At 37.8% G+C, this 20,964-nt stretch overlaps 1 protein-coding gene across 1 annotated transcript in view; it reads right to left on the bottom strand.

The window, feature by feature from the left end:
• Positions 1 to 6,900: 6,900 nt before the first annotated feature.
• The window catches only part of ptprr (protein tyrosine phosphatase receptor type R), a 33,195-nt gene continuing 19,131 nt past the window's right edge, over positions 6,901 to 20,964 (bottom strand). The window contains exons 5-13 of the mRNA XM_056749104.1: positions 20,254 to 20,594; positions 14,662 to 14,851; positions 14,419 to 14,503; positions 11,057 to 11,136; positions 10,801 to 10,938; positions 10,604 to 10,714; positions 10,100 to 10,257; positions 9,632 to 9,745; positions 6,901 to 8,462 (exon numbers count right to left, since the gene is read on the bottom strand). Coding sequence (XP_056605082.1) covers positions 8,369 to 8,462; positions 9,632 to 9,745; positions 10,100 to 10,257; positions 10,604 to 10,714; positions 10,801 to 10,938; positions 11,057 to 11,136; positions 14,419 to 14,503; positions 14,662 to 14,851; positions 20,254 to 20,594 — 1,311 coding nt within the window. The 3' untranslated portion in view covers positions 6,901 to 8,368. The remainder of the gene's footprint in view (positions 8,463 to 9,631; positions 9,746 to 10,099; positions 10,258 to 10,603; positions 10,715 to 10,800; positions 10,939 to 11,056; positions 11,137 to 14,418; positions 14,504 to 14,661; positions 14,852 to 20,253; positions 20,595 to 20,964) is intronic.

Raw genomic sequence — 20,964 nt, 5'->3', positions numbered from 1 at the left:
AGGAGCGGACCGCACAAGTGCCATCATTCCACGCCATATGTGGGCCAGATGAGTAAAGTATGGGGAGTAAGGTTTCTTTACACAATTTACAATTTCTGCACACCAAGCTGCTTACCTATTACAGATTCAGTCTTCCCAGCCTGGTGCAGTTCTACAATTTTGTTTCTTGTATCCTTTGACAGGTCTTTGGTCTTGGCCATAGTGGAGTTTGCAGTGTGACTGTTTGAGGTTGTGGACAGGTGTCTTTTATACTGATAACGAGTTCAAACAGATGCCATTAATACAGGTAACGAGTGGAGGTCAGAGGAGCCTCTTAAAGTAGAATTTACAGGTCTGTGAGAGCCAGAAATCTGGCTTGTTTGTAGGTGCAGACAAGGGTCATGACACACTAAAAGAAATTAGATAAAGTCTACCTAATATTTCTCAATAATAATTACTTTTAAAAATGGAGTAATATTAGTTAATATAACCGACAACAGTTCATCTGCTTATTATGAAAGATAAATATTGAATAATTAAACACTAAATATGACTTATTCAGAGAAGCTTGAATTGAACTAATAACGGTCAGAAACAACAGATTGCATCAATTGCATTTTTTGAAAAATAATAAACATTTACAAGACCCCTTTTTGACAACGAACACAAGAGTCATTCGATGTCACCATTATTATGAGCAGTGTTCACTTTAGTTGTAGTAAAAATACTTCAGCATTGGGCTTCTGCCCAACAGCATCAGAAACCTGAAGCAAGGACCTAGTGGGAATAATGTCTTGCACACATGCAGTGTTTTTTAAGCTGCTAATTAATAATTATATATGTGGCTAAATATATATGTGGATGATTGTGGAACATATCTAGAACCAGGGGATGTATTTAAAATACAAAATACTTAAAGAGAAAGTAGCATATTTATTTTAAGATCCTACTTTGGTTTATGAATTGTCCAACAACAATTGTATGTACATAGAAGGTGTAAAAACACTATTATGTCGTAATAATAGGTAATTATTCTTACCTTACTTCTTGACCGACTCTCAAATGATTCGTTCCGCGATTCATCCGTCCAATCCCCTCCTATCTGTTTGCCAAGTGTCATGTGATTGGTCAGATGGTGTAGTCTGCTGTGATTGGTCAAACGCGTTTGAAACGAGCAAGTGGGACGAGAGCGAGTGATGATAATGAGTGTCAGCTCATTGACACTCATTGTTGCACGAGTATCGCATCCGGCAATCGACCGTGCGGGAGCTGCCGGGATTTTACTTTCGTTTTGTGGTTAGTTTAGTTTTTTATTAAAAGTTGTTGAACGTTAGAAATAACGTAAGCGTTATATGCATTAGCTAAACACAGACATAAGGTACACAAATTTTTTTTGAAGTTCAGACAAAAATAAATAGTCACACACATTCGGTGGAGCTACCCAGCTAACAATTTTTGGTTCCCAGAACGTTCCCCGAACATTCGTTTTTGGTTAGGGATGAGCTGTCAAGAGACGCTATATCAAATTAGCCACGCCCCGCTTGCAACCCCGGCTATAAATACGGGTGTAAACCACGACCCATTCTCTTTTTTGCCTCCTAGCTATCGAGGTAAGCTGTTCATGGCAAGATTTTCTGCTTGTTCTTCATGGTATTTAACAGTCATGAATATCTTTGATTATAAAGATTTGAACGACCACACCTGCGCTCGTGTTTTGTTTAGTAAACATACATATTGTGAGATTATTGGCGCCTCTTGTATGCTACCGCTAGTCTTTGTGTTAAAGTTTGGTAAATCATAAACTGTCTTTTTCATGGTCACTTGATTATAAATGACAGAGGGATGCCTCTTCTCCCATGAAGGGGAATGCTACCGCTAGTCTTTGTGTGTTGTTACGTTTGGTAAAATATAAGTTGTGTTTTCACAGTCGCTTGTTTAACACTGCCAGAGAAGAGCCTCTTCTCCCGTGAGGGTGAAAGCTACAGAGTTGTGGAGACCTGTTCAGGACTACAGCTATTCAGTCACAGAGGCCTCTTTGTTTCTGGAAACAAAAGCCACCTTGTGGGTTCTCCCCTTCGGTCTTTCATTGGCCCCCGCACCTTCACCAAGTGTATGTCACTCCATTTCGTCGCCAAGGTCTCTGTGCCAATTACATGGACGATTGGATAATCTGTTCCCCTACAGAGGTACAGGCCAGGAGTGACACAAGCATGGCCTTAGTCCACTTGCGGAAATTGGGGCTTACTCTGAGCACCAAGAACAGTTGTCTCACTCCCAGGAGAGTTGTGACATTCCTGGGTTTGAATTCGATGGTGATGAGCATCTCTGAATCTACAGAGACAGAGACAGTCATTTATGAAGGACCGCCTATCCGAGTTCATCAAATCAAGTTATTGTGAAGACTGGTCAGAGACGGCTTGGACTAGCATCCAGTCAGGTGGGTTGTTGGGGTTGCTTCATATGCGGCCATTGCAACATTTTTCTTCGTAAAGTAAGTCCATACAGAATGGATGGCGACTGATTCATAGAGACCAGGATTGTCTTACATAGGTCAAATGATGGCTCTCGACTCAAGCAGGGCCCGTTATATTCAAAGGGAGACCATAATGACAGATGCTTGACAGACAGGCTGGAGAGGCAATGTCAAAGGGGGGTCCCAAGCCAGGAGAATGGCAACTTCACACCACAGTGATAGAGGCCATTTGGCTTCGTTTCGGGAAGGCCAATTTATAGACCTTTTCGCCACACAGGAAAACACCTACTGTCTCCTGTGGTTTTCGATGATGGGCCTCAGAGACCTCCACCGGGGTGGATGCTCTGGCGAATGATTGACCCCAGTGCTCATGTATGCATTTCCTCCTTTCCCACTACTGCCTGCCGTCCTGGCCAAGGTGAGAGCTCTGCAGCCCAGACTCCTCCTGGTGGCACTGGATTGGCCTCAACAGCCATGGATGGCCGATTTGATCACATTGTTGATAGAAACACCTTTGTGTCTCCCAATCACAAACGATATGCTGTCCCAGACCCAGTGTCAGATCTCCCACACGACTCCAGGAAAGTTCAGGTTACATGTCTGACCACTATACAGGAGTCAGCCAGTATTCTAGGAACAGCAGTTTTTTCCACATTGCAGGCAGCCAAAGCCCCATCCACAAGGCGGCTTTTATGCCCCTAGATGGGAGCTGTATTCTAGATGGTGTCATTCAGTGTAGATAGACCCATTGTCATGAGAAGTGGATTCTATCCTGTCATTTCTCCAGTTCGTACTGGAGACTGGATTAACGGAATCAACCTTGAGGGGCTATGTGGTGGCTAAATCTGACCGTCATGAGGGTTATGGAGGTTGCACAGTCTCAACGTCTTTTCAGACAGGGGGCTCGCAGACTGTGCCCATCTCAAACTCGGCTAATTCCCTAATGGATGTTGTCTTAAAAGCTCTGGCAGTACCTCCTTTTGAACCTCTACATGAGCTATGGTTGGAATTTCTGACATTAAGGACGGCATATCTTGTCTATCTCTTTAGTCAAGAGGGTGAGTGAAATTCATGCCTTATCTTTGCATTCTGGATTTTTGAGAATTGGGAGAAGGCTCATCCATGTCACTTCTTCAAAACCCTTCATTTCTGCTGAAAGTTCTGCTGTTCTTTTGTTCCATCCCTTTGGTGCTAGAACCATTCCATCCACCTCCTCACACACAACAGATCAGCTTTTTGTGTGATATGGTTACTTGGTACAAGGGCAGGCAGTGTCCAAGGAGAGGCTGTCGAAATGGATTGTCAGGTTGAGCTCGCCTATCACAGCGCTGGGATGCCTCCCCCTTCAGGGAGTAGTGGCCCACTCTACAAGAGGAGTGGCTGCCTCCTGGGCATTGTTTAGTGGGGCTCCTATGGAAGATGTGTGCACAGGAGCAGAATGGTCATCCTCGCTGACATTTGCTAGATTTAATTGTCTCGAAGTGGCTACGACGCTCTCATCAATTGTCCTGCAGACGGCAGGACTGCCTGATCGGACTTGTTTAAGTGATGTACAGGTGCAGAACACCCTCTGATTTCACTGTGTACATGTAAATACTATCTGGGTGCTAAACACCCTCTAATTTAACCGTGTACATGTAAATTTTGTCGAGGTGCTGACCGCCCTCTGATTGACTGTGTACATGTAAAAATTGTCGAGGTCCTGACGCCCTCTGCTTACCTGTGTACACAACAAGTTAACTAATAATGTTCTATTCAGCATTAGAATGTTTCCTTGAGTTATAGCCCTGCTTGGGTTTTCTCCCCTCCTGACCTTATCTGGTATACAGTTGACCCAGACTGTGGCATGTTGACTAAAATGAAATAGAATGAGAGGTTACAAGGTAACCTAGTTCTATGAATACTGTCAACACGCCACACAGCGTGGTCACTCGGGGAGTACTCTCGCTACTCAGCAAAAGAGAATGGGTGGTGGTTCACACCCGTATTTATAGCCAGGGTTGCAAGCGGGTATACCATGATATACCATCTTCTGACAGCTCATCCTTCGCTAGGCTGACCCATACTGTGGCGTGTTGACCTTATTCATAGAACTAAGTTACCTTATGTAACCCCTCATTTTTAATACATTCTTTAATGGAAGACAATAGTATTTCTTAAAACAGAATCAGAAGTTATAGAAACGAGGTATATCACATTTATGATATAATATAATGCACTATATTATATAATTTAATTCTAAATAAACAACATAATTTAATCAATACGTGCGAAAATACTGCATGCCAAAAACATTAGTATATTTAACTATAGAGCTATAAATACGATCCTCGGATTAACTTGAACTCTTTGTCGGTGTCAACTCTGGAAATCGAATGTCTGCCACCACCGTTATCTACGGTGGCCGTTAGGTGTCACTGCACTGCAACAGAAGAAAACAGATGCAAACACATGCAAACACAAGCAAATTCAGAAAGCATCTTCATTAGTTTGGCGACACATGCCCTGCACTGCAAATACTCGCAACACAAACCAACACAGAAACAAGCTGCAAATTCTCGCAACACAAACAAACACAGAAACGCGCTGCAAGCTGCACGAACGACAACGAAAGTGTTTCCGGGGGACCCCAAAAACTGATGCACCTGATTGGGATGCGCTTCATTTTGACTGTTCAAATACGTAAGTGGAGTTGTCAGCCACATTGACTATGTCGACTAGAATAAGTTGACAAGTTTTAAATCATTTTTTGATCATCTAATCATCTTTTAAAAAAGTGACATTTGTTTAAGTAAGTCGAGCAGGTACTACGTCTCATAGTTTTTGTTAAACTGTTCAAATCGACAGGCTAATAATATCCTACAGACTTACGTTAAGAAAGTAAAAATAAAGTTATAAAGCAATTACCTTCAATGTGGCTGACAACTCCACTAACGAATTTGAACAGTCAAAATGAAGCGCTTCCCAATCAGGTGCATCAGTTTTTGAGAAACCAAAAACAAAGTCCTTTGCTTCTGTTGGACATGTATCCTTTGAATTAGGAAACATTTAGGAAGGTGCACCACAACAAAAAGTACAAATAGAGGACATTTTTGATGTTTAATTACCATTCCCTGGAGTTCTCGATCACTTAGCCTAATTTGTAGGCCATGTCATTTGTCATTGTCTTCTTACGAGAAAGATATTCTTAAAAAAAAAAGATTAACAGTCGCAAAATGTACACAATTTGGGCTATATAAAAATCCAATAATTTGTAAATACCTCAATTGTGACGGAAATGTCAGACTTTATAATTTCAATATGACGACTATCCGTTAATGAAGTAATTGTAAACAAATTTCAACTGTTTAAAAGCCATATATATTTACAGTTCATTTACTTTACAGTGCATTTGGCAGACTTGTATGCTGTGATAATTAATTTGCACAGTATAACTATTTAAAATACTGAACAGTAGAATTGATTACATTGCTCAGAAATCAATGTATCTTATATTACAATACTGAACATATTTAGAATACTGTACTTATTTAGAAGGCTGTCAAATTGTAAAGTAAATGTATTTAATGCTGTTTTTATTACCATCTTTGTCCTTTGTCACCGTTTTCCAGCATTTTGTCCAACTGTGTGAAATCCTAAAATGTTTTGCAGGGTCCATCAAGGATGTCCTCATCTGCAATGTTACTAGGGCCAGAGCAGCCAATGTTGTGCGTTGCATTGCAAAAATGTCCTGTTGGTTTTCAACCAGCTCCTGTAATTTCTGCAGAACTTTTGTGCGATAGTCTTTGGACAAATTATATTAGAAAATACTGTAGCTTTTAAAGTTGAGGTATTTTGCATCTGAAAATTTAAATTTGATAAGATGACTTTTTCAAATTCTGAAAGTACATGTTTGATTCATTTTAACTATTAAATATACATATTTTCACCAAGGGAGGATATATTTTTTGATTTTGATCTTTTTGAATGTAAAAACCACGTGAACGTCATAACTAGACCACATACAACAGTGTAAAACAATAATCAAGCACAGTTCATGAGATCTTAAGTTATTTATAGAGGATCTAGTAAAATAAAGCAGCTAATTTTGGAGAGTTATCATTCCTATATTAGAATCTACTAAGAGACCTAGCAATCTCCAATAAAAATAAAATGATGATAATGGCATTTGACTTTAAATTCAGAAAATGCTTCAAATGGTGAAAATTTTCTTTAGAAATTAATTGATTATATAGTAAATATTAATCCATGACCTTTAATATTATTTGAATTTCTTTATCATTGATGGTCTTATCTGGACAAAGATAAACCACAAAATAAAACATTTTGAATTAGAAAATTTCCCACTTCATCCCTCACAGTAATATTTGCTGTGACAGTCAAGGGATTGAAAATGTACAGATGAGTATCACAGTATCACACTTCAAATAACCAATAATCAATACACCTTTACCTTTTATTTTTGAACTCCTTCCTTTATTGGCAGTAATGACCATAAATATCACAAGCATTTTTTTCTGTACCTTGTGAACTGGGCAAAGTTTCCCATATTATTATGTTTTATTAAAAACACGCTACTTCACATGACAGGTTTCGATATCAGAAGAAGCAGATTGATGAACTTGCACGGCCAAAAATGTTAACATGATATTGTGGCTTAGGGTAGGTTAACATTTGTTATACATTAGAACAAGTAATGTCATAAGCACTGTCTATTAAATGTAAGTACAAGAATTTACAAAGGATAGCTGAGATTAGGAAAGTTATACCTTTTCTACCTCCCTCTCAATATTATAAACTCTTTATTTCCCCTTCAGAATTCTTATTAGAGGTTATATTTATCAGGTCTTACCATCTTTACATAAAGTGTATTTTTTAAACTGATTTTGGAATCCATCCATCTCTATCTAATATTATATTATTTACGTGGCCATGAGAAACAGTTTATTATTTACAATATTCACATGAAAAATCATTAAGCATAAATACGAAAACAAGTCACTGACTGCCTAACATAAAGCCACATAGTGGAAGATATATAATAGCACAACAGTGCACACTGACAATATCCATAGTTTATAAAAGTATCAAGTAATAAAAATAATCATAAGAATAAATACTATAGAAAAACAAATGTGCTAGAAATATTAACCCTCATACAACAACATAAATAGTTGAAAAATTAGCAGCTAGACCTGTGTGGTCCCAAGTTATACTGTATGAAACATTTCACTACAACCGTATTGGGGAACATATTATTATTTTCATATTTCTGAGTTACTAAAATGATATTAGCTCACTGCAGTATTCCAGAAAGTAAAAAATATATTTATATTTTTTTATGGGTTTATGAATACTTACTTTCTTAGCGTGGGCTGTAGATTCAGTACACATGTTCAAAAACTAAAAAGTATAAAAAATCATTCTGCTATAGTAAGAACTAGTATAATGTCTGTTGTCTGGCCAATTAACTATTATAATTTCTTTATACCTGATTTTGTATTTGAAATGCCCAGTTGATGCTATGAATGTTTAAATGAATTAAAGCTCATTTATACACAATTGGTCCCTATGCTGTATATGCTGCATTAAAAACCTATACTTAGTGAAGCTGAAACCCATTTGAGGACAAGAAAAAGTATGACTCACAAAGAATGGTAATGAAAGGTAATGGTAAGAATTACATGTGATAACAGTTCCATTTGCTGACAACACCGGACTTCAGACAACAGCATTAGAGGCGAGATTTTCACAACTTTTATATTCGTATGCCAAATTGCCATTGCCCAAATCCATAAAGATTGAAATCAGAAAAAATATTTTGCTCTCTTCTCTCATGCCAACAACAGAAACCTTGAGAAATACTATTTCAAGGTAAACCTGGTGAGAAATGTGAAATCCCTCTGGCTTGAAAGCTCATTGTACAGGGTCTTCGGCAAGGCGGTTCTCATAGAGACTCAAGGCATGATGCACAAATTCATATTGTTCTTCAGTCTGGATCATACCACCCCTGTGAGAAACACCACATCAGAGGCAAGTTTGCAATACGTTTATTTGACTGATATAAAATGTTATTTCTAAATAAAAGTAAGAACAATCAATCAGTGATCAATCGCACACACCTGTAGCAAATAGGTCCGTCGGAAAAAAGACCAAAAAATTTCGGTAATCAGGATAAACAGAACAAACCCGCACATTATCAATCTTGCAAACGCATCAACATTTATTAAAGGTACCTAATGAAGGTCATGGACAGAAATGTTGTATGTAATCAATTTGATTTGAATAATATTAAATATTATACTTTTGCAAGATTGATAGTGTGCAGGTTTGTTCAGATGTTCCTAAATAAAAAGTAAGAAAAAAGTGATCTGAAACCCTCTGTCACTCATACTTTCAACCACCAGAGGTTGCAAATGAATAATGATTTGCTCCAGTTTCTCTGTCAATTTCCTGTTTGCTATGTTTTTAAAGCATTTTAATAATTTGGTTGAATGTTAGTTTCTATTTCTCTTGACTATATAGAAAGGTTCATTATAATCCTTTATCATGTGCTTAAATGGTGAAAAGCAGATTATGAGTAACTCATATAGTATACTTGTTTTAAACGTTATGTTTTTCTTAATTGCTCAGAGAAAGCTCATTTTACATTGTTTTGTGTTTAATTTAAATTAGAACAACTTGATGAGTAATGTTGAAAGTTATTGAGTAACTTATTGAAAACTTTTTTTGCAACATGTAGACATTTAAGTGGAGATATATGGGAGATATCTGCTTTTTCAACCATAAGAAAAATATTCTAATTTCTGGGACAGATGAGAGTCATGCAAACATTTATCCAAGCTAACAATTTTTTGTTTCCAGTTTTTGGTTCACGGAACATTCTTTTTTTAAGGTTTGTTTTTCCAAAAAAGTTTTCCTTACAGAACATTCCCCAAACGTTATAGAAACAAATATGTTTTATTTCAGTGAAAACAAACCATAAAAATCCTTCTGGGAACTGAACGTTCTGGAAACGAAGTGTTTTGTTATTTTTCTTGGATCCTTTCGGCCTAATATTGTCAGTATTTGACCCATTTAATCTAATTTATTTCTATGAGAAACAATGGATGGATTATACAAATCTCATCTGTAAAAGTATTTTGTGATTCCAAAAAATTCAAAGCACTTTCATTATACCTGTCCATTCTGAGTTGGCACACGATACCCAGCACATCCACGGTTCCCTCCAGCTGCAACTGACGGCAGCCGATTGTTGTGGCAATGAAACACCCTGTTCGACCGATTCCAGCACTTAAAATAAAGACAATTTCAAGGTAAGTTTAACGGTAGAGTACTATTTTTTGATAAAACATTATTTTGCACTACAGTATTATTCTCTGAAAGTCTACAATTATAATTGTAACTTTCTAACCAACTGTTAGCAAGGGATATCTAAAGGAGAAATACAGCACATAATATACATAGATACCACATTAATTTACATAAGTGGGCTCAAATAGCTATTATTATTTACAATAGTAATATAAATGTAACTCGAGGAAATATCAGTATTCTCAATGCTTTATGTATTGCCTCAGTTTTTGAAATATTACAGCATTTAATGTTACACCTTTTCAATAAAAACATATTTCTGTGATCTTATACCTGCAGTGTACAATAACTGGTCCAGACGATGAGGAACCTCTTCTGTCTTCCTCCACATCATTCACTAACTGCAGCAAGGTTCCGGCGCTCTCTGGGGTCTTATGGTCCGGCCATGAGGTAAACCAGTAGTGCTGCACCTTGCGGGTCTGACCCCCATTCTGAGGTGATAGAAGCATTAGATCAGATACATTCAAGATCAAGAGCCTAAAGTTAGCTCTTTCATGTTTTCATCTGCACATTATTCCAAACCGTTTGTACTTTTACCGTGGAGCACAAAAGGTGATGTTTATCAAAATGTGATTGAATACTAGCCCCAGTCACCATTTACCTGCATTGAATGGAAAAGGATGCAATGAAAGTAAATGATGATTTGTGACTAAGACTATCGAAATGAAAATCATATCAGTTAGCGTTCCTATAGCCATATATCCTTACTGTTAAAAAGATCATTCACAAAAATGTATAATATGTATTCCATTAGAATACAGAATGCATTGCACATACCTTCAGTATAAGGGTACGAATTATATATTGCTCACACTCCTTCACGTTGTTTATAAAAACCTCCACCTTCCCATAGATTCCTCGCTTCTCGGGCCAGTACAGCACACATTTCTGAAACCACACAACACTGTCACTGGTTCTCACATTCACAGCAAAATCATTTTATATTTGGTGAATTATAAATATGACAAATATACTTCATTTTTCTCTTTTAGTTTAGTGATCATGATAATGACGGGACAGTCCTCCTGCCAAGCCATCTGCCAGAAGTCGTTCACCGTGTTGATCATTGGGCCCTGAGTGGCAATGAAAGACCTCTCAACTCCAAGGTAGCCCTTGAACAAAAATCACCACCAGGATTTACAATCACGCTAATGATACAAGGTTAGAGTAAATAACCTCAAAAGTAGAAATTCAATGAGTTGGAATTATTAAAGGTCAGTATTCACTCACCCGTATGTAGTTGGCATTGATGTAACTGCTGAGCGGGTCGTTCCTGTTCTTGGCCTTTAAAAGAACTCTGGAATGTGGATCTGAAACAGAATTTATTCTTATTTATCACTAATGCACTCATGGGTGGGTAAAATGTGGTAAAAGAAAGCAAGATTTTTTATCTGTACCTTCAATTCATGTGCAAGCAGGGCTATATAATCTTTAATCTTTTATTGTGACAGCTTGAAGCACTCAGCCTGAGCAAAACTGAGGTGCTTTAGGCAAATTCTTAAAGATACTCTGGGTTAGAGCTCACTGTAAAGAATGTTCCGTGATTTTTACCAAAAAATACCGGCAGCTGTGGTCAGGGTTTGCTTTAGTTGGGCTCTTTCATGTAAAATTCAAGTTTTCTTAGGTCTGCTATGACAGTGTTTTATATATAAAACATAGTTTTGTAGCAAATAACATCAAATGACAATTTGATAAGATTGTTTCACAAGCCTTTCTTTGATGTTGTTTAATTTCTCATTGGGTTTTTGTTTCAACAGTCTGAGTGAATTTACATTTAAGATTTGTAATTCCTGATACTATCAATATAAATAGATTTTTATACATTAAATGGTCTGCATTGGTATAGACTCAGACATCAAGAATCAGTGTATGAATCTCAACAGTGGTGACCAACAAATGAAAAGCTTACAGTCGCAATGCATGCTGGGAGTCATTGATGAGTTTTGTGCTTTGATGATACCCAGAATGCATTGCGTTTATCTTAAGAGGATTTTTGGTTGTCACCATTGTTGAGACAAACTGTTTTATTCTTGATGTCTGCTAGAAAACTTTTATGTGACAAACGTGCTTTTAAAGTTCTCCAATATATTATTTAATTCTTACAATATAATAAATGAGGATAACAATTAAGTTGAAATCACTACCTAAACTCTAAAACATGTTTTAACACTACCAACGAAAAAAGATACTGGAGCAATTTAACTGAGCTATTTTCCCACCTGTTTTAGTGTTTGTTTCAACATATAGATATTTAAACCAGGGAAAGATTTAACATAAGTAGCAAAGGGTCAGGATCCCAACTAATGTAAATACTCATCACCATAATGGTGACTAAACAAAACCATCAACATGTAAACTTGCGTTAATTCTCAATTAGAACTTTTGTATACGTGCAACAGAAATAATGTGACAGTGGTGTCTGTAAGTGAAGGTGATAATAGTGTTTGTGGAGTGGAAAAAAGAACTCCTTGTGAAAACTATGGAATTTAACTGTTAATTTACAGGGTTTTTCTGTAAAAACGATGGAATTTTTGCTGTTACTTGAACAGACAATTTAATAGTGTTTTTCCGTATTTTTTATGGACGCTTTCTGATTAAAGGTTTTTGGAGTGAAAACAACAGAATTTCACTGTTAATTTCACAGGCTTTTTGTGTTGTCCCTCTGTGTCACTGCACTGTAAAAAATGCCTGTGAAATTAACGGTAAAATCCTGTTTTTTTCACACAAAAAAACTGTTATCAGAAAGTGTCCGTAAAAAATACAGAAAAACACTTTAAAATTGTCTGTAAAATTAACAGCAAAAAATCCATAGTTTTTACGGAAAAACCCTGTAGAAAATTCTGTGAAATTAACAGTGAAATTCTGTAGTTTTCACAGAGAAAACTGTTGTCAAAAAACGTCCATAAAATACGGATAACATTGTCAAATTCTCTTGGAAATTAACAGTGAAATTCCAAAGTTTTTACAAGGAGTTTTTTTCAACTCCACAAACACTTTTATAACCTTCACTTACAGACACCACTGTCACTTTATTTCTCTTGCACGTCTACAAAAGTTCTAATTGAAAATGAACACAAGATTACAATGTGATGGTTTTGTTGAGTCACCATTATGGTGAAGAGTGTTTGCTTTAGTTGTGGTCTTGACCAATTGCTTTCCATGTACAGAAGTCTTTCCCCAGTATTGACATCTATGAGTTGAAACACACTGACTCAGGTGGGTGGAAAGCTCAGATAAAGCTAATGCATTAAATTATTTGTGTTGGTGAGTAAGTACATGTTGGATAGTTTAGGTAGTGCTTTAAAGTTACTTGTTGTCCTCATTTATGATGTTGAATGAAATTAAATAATATACTGAATGTCTTTAACAGCACATTTAACACATGATAAATGTTCTAGCAGATATCTAGAATATAACAGTTTGTCTCAACAATGGTGACAACAGAAAAAAACCTCTAAAGATAAACGCAATGCATTCTGGGTATCATCAAAGCACAAAACTCATCAATGACTCCCAGCATGCATTGCGGCTGTAAGCTTTTCATTTGTTAGTCACCACTGTTGAGATTCATACACTGATTCTTGATGTCTGAGTCAAAGACAAAACGCAAACTTTTTAACTGTTCAAAAACTTTTTATATTGATTGTTGCATGAAAAGTGAATTCATTCAAAAGTGAATTCAAAAGTAGATTCATTGAGGTGTTTGTGACAAAAAATACAATAAGTAATTAAACAACATCCCAGATAAAGAGTAAATACCTAATCACTCTTTCAATTGATGTGATTTGCTACAAAACTATGTTTTATATAAAACAATGTCATAACAGCACAAAGAAAACTGTAAACTTATTTATGACGGCTGAAAGAGGCCAACTAAAGCAAACACTGATCACAAAAACGGTGACTTTAAATAAACCAATAAAGCATCAAGTCATGGCTGTTTTGCTGCAGTCCCTGTGAAGCAGAAGTGATGATCGTCTTCAGTATTCTGACGTATTTACAAGATGAATAGTGGGTGTGGCTCATGTTTTCTACTGTGAATTGATTGGATGAATAAAAACAGGATGTTCCCGTAATTTTACGGTAGTTTGCTGGCAACCACAGCTGCCGGTATTTTTCAGTAAAAACTACGGAATTTGTATTTTCTCTTTTCTTTTCTGATATTAAATGTTTTGTGGGTCACCACTAAGCTGAAGAGTTGAGTCTGTGTTTAACTCACGGTCAGGCAAAGATATTCTGATGTCATGCTTGCATGTTGCTTTGTTTAAAAGTGACTTTAATAATGAATTACAAAGAAATAAATTAAGTAAATGTAATGTTATCACTTTTATGCATTTGGACCAAGTTTTCATTTTATATAAAGAAATGTTGTTAATATAAAAGACTCAAATGTATTAAGTTCATTCACTGTTTGAAGTTTGTGCCCTGAAGTTTTAAACTGCAAAGCTGTTTACGTTCTTTTCCTGTATTTTTTACGGAATTTTACTGGCAACCACAGCTGCCGGTATTTTTCCGTAAAAATTACGGAACATTTTTTACAGTGTGGTGTAGTTGAAAAATGCAGTGACATTGTAGCCAGGAACTGTACTAACTTGGCAAAATGGTCTTGTATCTGTTTTTTGAGCCATGATTTGGGATATCCAGTTCCTTTTGATCCACAAAATTCATGGGAATTTCCTGTAGGGAGAAAGTCAGTTTCAATTAACGCAATGCAAATATTGTAAAACATATATGGTATATTATTTACTAAATAGTTTATCTTCATAGCTGATCCAACCTTAAATCTATTCTTTAAACACTGACAGTAAATCATGGCTCCTACAAAAGTCACTTACAGCAAACTCGGCATGCAACATCTGGATGTTCTGTGTGACTTCAAGAAGCTGTTGCCGTGAGAGGGCACGACTCGCAGACTGCAGGTATTCCTGAGAAACACGCTCGCGCGGGGTCACGACACCACAATTTAAAGGCTCCACCGAACCAAAGGAGCTCATGTCAAGCACCAGCGAGACATTAGAACCCCGTCTGCATTAAACACAGAGAGAAACACAGAAGAAGCTCAAAAAATTTGACCTTTACCATATCAACATTTTTGAAGTGAAATTGTCACTACTCTTGTTTGTTAAGATCTTAAACCACCACAATTTTACTGTGTAATTGCATAAATATTCATAATCCGAAAATCGAAATCCAATTTAATCCCCTTCTCTACCATCCATTATATCTTAAAAATAACAACATGAACGTTTTGAATGAAATTGAGTATTGAAATGATCTTTTTCATTCACAATTGATTAATTTATTTATATACTTAAGACTCAATTTAGCAGCTTATTCAACAAACGCTCCTTTCTCACACAGAACAACCTGCCGGACAACATCGTCTTGCTTCAAAAGCGGCCACTCAACTGAGCGTGCCCTACTCTCAGTCTTTGAGGATCTGATCCTGCTGGATTTGTCTGCTGCGTCTGACACTGTTAACCACCGCAAACTCCAGTCAACTCTCAGGTCATTGGGTGTCTCTGGAACTGGTCTGCGCTTGACTATTTTTTTAGTCCCGCTCCAGTTATGTTATATACTGCACCCGCTATGTATCCACTATTTGTTTACATGCTGTCCGCTTAGAATAATAAAAATATATCTTTTTGGACAGGATGTTAAGTGGGAGAGAGAACAGAGTGGGTTCGGGAAAGGACCACGAGATGGGAATCGAACTCCGGTCGCCCGATGCGCAACCACGCCACATGTCTGCCCAGATAGCAAATTTTTGCGGCCCAAATCTGGCCCACACCTTACTCCCCATACTTTACTCATCTGGCCCACATATGCCGTGGAATGATGGCACTTGTGCGGTCCGCTCCTGTTTGCCAGATTTGGGCCACAGGCATGCCAAAGCTATGCCACATGTCAAACATCAAAACAAATAAAGCAGAACTGAACCAAATATAAACAACAGTTCATTTCAATTCTGGCCCAGATTTATCCCAAAACCAACACCTTTCTGTGCTCCAGTTTGACAGAATTTGTATTGAGTTTCATTATTATTATTGTGATGATTGAGTTATTAGTGATGAACATCTGCTGTTAACAAACAGCATCACTGCAGAAAAGTTCAACAAAAACTACAAAAAAAGTATTTACCCAGAGAAACATAACAACTACAACCTGATATACAGCCTGAAATACAACCCAGCTAACAAAAATTTGTTATAAGAACGTTCCTTAGAGGTTTTTCACATGTTTGAATACGTAAAAAAATGTTTTAAGCGTTTTAAGAATGTTACCATCATGGTGATCAGTGATTCCTTGGGTTGGGTTCTTGACCCCTGAGCAAAGGTAAGTTTGAACTGCTTAAACTGGGTGCTAATAAATAAATTCACTTGTCATGGCAGAGCAAATATGAACCTAATCGAATGATATAGGTGAAACCTCTGTGATGTTATAGCTTGATTCAGTACTCATTTAGGTTGAGTGCTATGCTAAAGAACCTTAAAAATACATTGTAAAATCAGTAAATTTGACTGTTTTCAGATATCTAGAAAGATTTATGAAAAACGGATGTATTTTTATCAAACAACATTTTAGAATCACACAGATATCAAGAATCAATGTATGAATCTCAGCAATGGTGAGAAACAACCAACTAACTTCATAAGCGGATCAAACGCAATGCATGCTGGGAATTATTAATTAGTTTTGTGCTATGATGTTACCCAGCATGCATCACAGCATGAAGTTTTCTTTTGTTTATTCTCACCATTGTTGAGATTCATAAACTGATTCTTCATGTCTGTGTGTCTAAATTCAGAATTATTTTTTTTCTCAAGAAAGCTTTGGAGTCTAAAAAATGTAATCAAACTCCCAGATGTTTTAATGTAGCTGCAAGATCAGCAGGACAGTAATTTATTCAAATGTAAACATGGTAGATATATCACTGACCACCAACCAATACCATTGCTCAGAGCATCATTTCAATTTCTTTGACAAATGTACTTTATAAGTACTTCTATGATCAAGAGTAGATGTCAAGGGTCATGAGGCCAACTCAAGGAAACACTGATCAACATGATGGTGACTTTTGTCAGCTGGAAATGATCTTAAAACATAAGAAACTGACATTTTGAATATTTTAAAAGGAACGTTCTTATAACAAACTTTTGTTAGCTGGGTTGTATTTCAGGTTGTAGTTGTTGTATTCCTATGGGCAAATATTTTTTTCTTTTAAATAGCAGATGTTCATCACTAATAACTCAATCATCACAATAATAATAATGAAACTCAATACAAATTCTGTCAAACTGGAGCAGAGAAAGGTGTTGGTTTTGGGATAAATCTGGGACAGAATTGAAATGAACTGTTGTTTATATTTGGTTCAGTTCTGCTTTATTTGTTTTGATGTTTGACATGTGGCATAGCTTTGGCATGCCTGTGGCCCAAATCTGGCAAACAGGAGCGGACCGCACAAGTGCCATCATTCCACGCCATATGTGGGGCAGATGAGTAAAGTATGGGGAGTAAGGTGTGGGCCAGATTTGGGCCGCAAAAATTTGCTATCTGGGATGAGCACTGCCCGCTAGGCTTTCGGTTCCCACTATTCCCGCTAAATTTAAATATCTTTTCCAGAATCTCACATTTCAATTTCCATTACTGAAAGACAAACAAACTGTAGGTTGTACAATTTTTTTTATTTATATTCGTCTTGTCAAGATGCTTTTAACATTTACCTGTCAACCCTATAGGAAATTAAAATCACCTTTTAACCTAACAATTTAACAAAATAATGTCCCGTTGTCGACTTCGACGTCTCTCCTATAAAAGTATGCCTATATAAATACAGCAATAATAACTTATAATAAATTAAATGACATCCCAAATTAAGCCATTAAGAAATGAACCAAAACCGTTTACTTGCAAAATCACCATTTTCCAAATGATTTAAAATATCCATGCAAGAAAAGAATGTTTACGGTTTCAATTCGGCCACAAAGACAGAGTGCCCTCTCAGAAGGTGCACTCTTGGCCGGGATGCAGAGGACATATCTTGCAAGGTTGCTCAGGTCAGGGAACTGGGAACGATGTGCATCCCACCCATTGCTAAACTTATTGTTGACTTGATAGTTCAAGTTTCATGGTCCTGTACTCCTGAAACTGCACACCAAGGGATTTTGATCCACATAATTCTTTATCATCCACCCAATGAAAATGTACGGAGAACAGTAGGCCTTTTGGCAGGTGTTGGCTCAACATCCTCATCCATCCATCCATCCATTTTCTACCGCTTATCCGGGGCCGGGTCGCGGGGGCAACAGTCTAAGCAGGGATGCCCAGACTTCCCTCTCCCTAGCCACTTCCTCCAGCTCTTCCGGGGGGACACCGAGGCGTTCCCAGGCCAGCTGGGAGACATAGTCCCTCCAGCGTGTCCTAGGTCTTCCCCGGGGTCTTCTCCCGGTGGGACATGCCCGGAACACCTCACCGGGAAGGCGTCCAGGGGGCATCCGGAAAAGATGCCCGAGCCACCTCACTGGCCCCTCTCGATGTGGAGGAGCAGCGGATCTACTCTGAGCTCCTCCCGAGTGACTGAGCTTCTCATTCTATCTCTAACATCCTCATCATGCGTATCAAACTTTAAATCTTTGATCATCTCCTTGACTCCCTGTATCACCTCCTGTCGCCCTCTTTAATCAAACATTTTCAAACTTTGCAGATTTGGTCAGAAAGGTTAATGTTTTATAAAGAATGTGAACCAAAGGTGGTGAAGTGCTGTCTGTTGACTGTAATTCTTTCAGCTGTGTCACAAATTTCAATGGTTCTTTTGTGGCTGATGTACAGTGGTTAAAGGTGCAGTTTGTAACAATTTTGCAGTAAAATATCCAAAAGCCACTAGGCTAGTGTTATATATTTTGTTCAGCTTAGTACTTACAATATCTCAAATGTTTCCAACTTGTAAATCGTGAGAAAATCGCCATTCTAAACAGTGACACGTGCCTGTGCAATTGCCTGTCAATGGCTTCATATCCGCCTTGTTACAGCCTTTACTGATGTAGAAACCGCATGACAACAGTGTAATGGACAAATGCGGAAGTAGTGTCTAGCGTCTAGCAAGCCACTAACTTGTTACGAGTGGTCACTTATTTAAGGACCACAATTATTCGCAACAATTATAAAACTTGACCTCATCTGCTAACATGATTTCTCATTCCCGTCTGATTGATGGCCATCAGCGGGGGAGTTGAAGACAACAGATCCCATCATTCCACGCTCCTTCACAGCGTCATCAAGCTACGGCATTTTTGTTGTATGGCAAATTCCACGGAAGAACCAGTGAGGCACTTTGAGCAGTGTTGTCGGTTTCCAAGTTCTCAGTTTCCTCTATGAAGGGTTTAAGAATGATACTAGTAACTTAAGCGTGCTCACGCAAATGCGTCTGATCTAATTATTATTCTAAGTCAGCACAGATGCAATGTCTTCGTTTTATTCCAAAACAGAATTTAGCATGAATTTAGCAATTAGAGTCCCACCGTGTCTCTCTTATAAATATGCTTTAGAAACAAACTATTTCAGCTAGCAAAAAATGTAACATAATAAATCAAGGGTAAGAGCCATACTAAAGGAAGGACTCAACACTATTATGGTTTTTATTCTTATCGTTGATGTTTTCTTTAGTGATTGTGTTTGTAAACATCAGGTGTTCATCATCAATGACTCAATCATCACGTCATTTTCTCATTAACTTGTTCATGTGTTCAATAGGGAGACATCTAAAGTATTCTGTCAGGGGGCCCTGAGGACTGGAGTTGAGAACAATTGTTGTATAGGACTCCGTCTCGACTGTAACCTTTGTTCCCTGATGGAGGGAATGAGAGGTTGTGTTTTCCGGCCACAACGCTTTGCCGGCCCGCTGCAGTGACCGTGAGATCTCTCTTAGGTTCCCCAGCAAAACCAGATGATTGGGCGCCGCCATCCCATTTATACCCGTATGCACGGGGCAGAGACTGGAGTGATGAATTAAAATCACAATTTTAACCCGAGCTTTTGTTATATAAGAAGGAATCGTAAATACGCGAACATCATGTAAGTGTTAGAACTGAAAACGCCCTTGTTACTGAGATTACATCTGTTATTGACACCAGGCCCAGCGAACGCCAGGTTCTTGAATGCACCTATCTATGATGACATTGATAGGTTGAACACCACCTCCACAGAAAAATATCAAAGAGTACTTCTCTAGCCCCGCCCACTGGTTCGCGCATGACAATTCTGAAGTAGACCGGAAGAAATCCAGTCGTTTTGTTAGAAGTGGGACAGCGATGAACAATAGACTTGAAAAATGTGAAATATAAAGTGTTTTTTTTATTAAAAACATAAACATCCATTGTCAAAAACCCCAAAAACATAATCAAAGTCTCTAAAACAACAAAAGCTCATACCGTTCCTGGAGGCCTGCAACAGGTTTCATCCTAAAGGGTGAATGTGTGGAAGACCAACAGGGCTTGAGTTCAGTGACAGTGTGAGCAGGTGGGCACTGCGGCTCCGAGGTCAGACTGGAATGAGTCTGATGGATGTTGTTGGATGGGGCACTTCGGCTATTGCTCTTTGTAGTATAAGTGGCACTGGTTGTGGATGTCTGGTTGGCCTGTACCATACTGTTCTTGAGGATTAGAGGGGGCTGAGCAGCATGAACAGGGACTGGTGTCAGTTCCCGGTTGGCTGATGACGGATCTTTAACCTGCTGATCCAAGAATTCCTTCTCCTTTGGTCTGTAAAGCAGCTGAGGAAATAAGATTTTATAATATTTACATTTAGTCATTTTGCAGACGCTTTTATCCAAAGCGACTTACAATGCACTTATTACAGGGGCAATCCCCCTGGAGCAACATGGAGTAAAGTGTCTTGCTCAAGGACAACACTGGTGGTGGATGCTGGGATCGAACCAGCAACCTTTTGATTTACAAGTTCAGTGGTTTAACCCACTAGACCACCATCTCCACATAATTATATTATAATAGACCATTATACAGAAAAAATGTATATCCAATCATTTTAAGGCAAATCAGACACAAATATTCCGGCCTGATTTCAAATATCATCTAAAACTATAAATAAAAAAAAGTAAGACCAAAGCATTATTTGCATAAGTT

This window comes from Triplophysa dalaica, chromosome 5 (assembly GCF_015846415.1).
Source record: "Triplophysa dalaica isolate WHDGS20190420 chromosome 5, ASM1584641v1, whole genome shotgun sequence".
In the NCBI taxonomy this organism is placed as follows: domain Eukaryota; kingdom Metazoa; phylum Chordata; class Actinopteri; order Cypriniformes; family Nemacheilidae; genus Triplophysa; species Triplophysa dalaica.
Note: the sequence above shows the minus strand (reverse complement) of the source record. Positions and strands in the feature narration are given on the sequence as shown.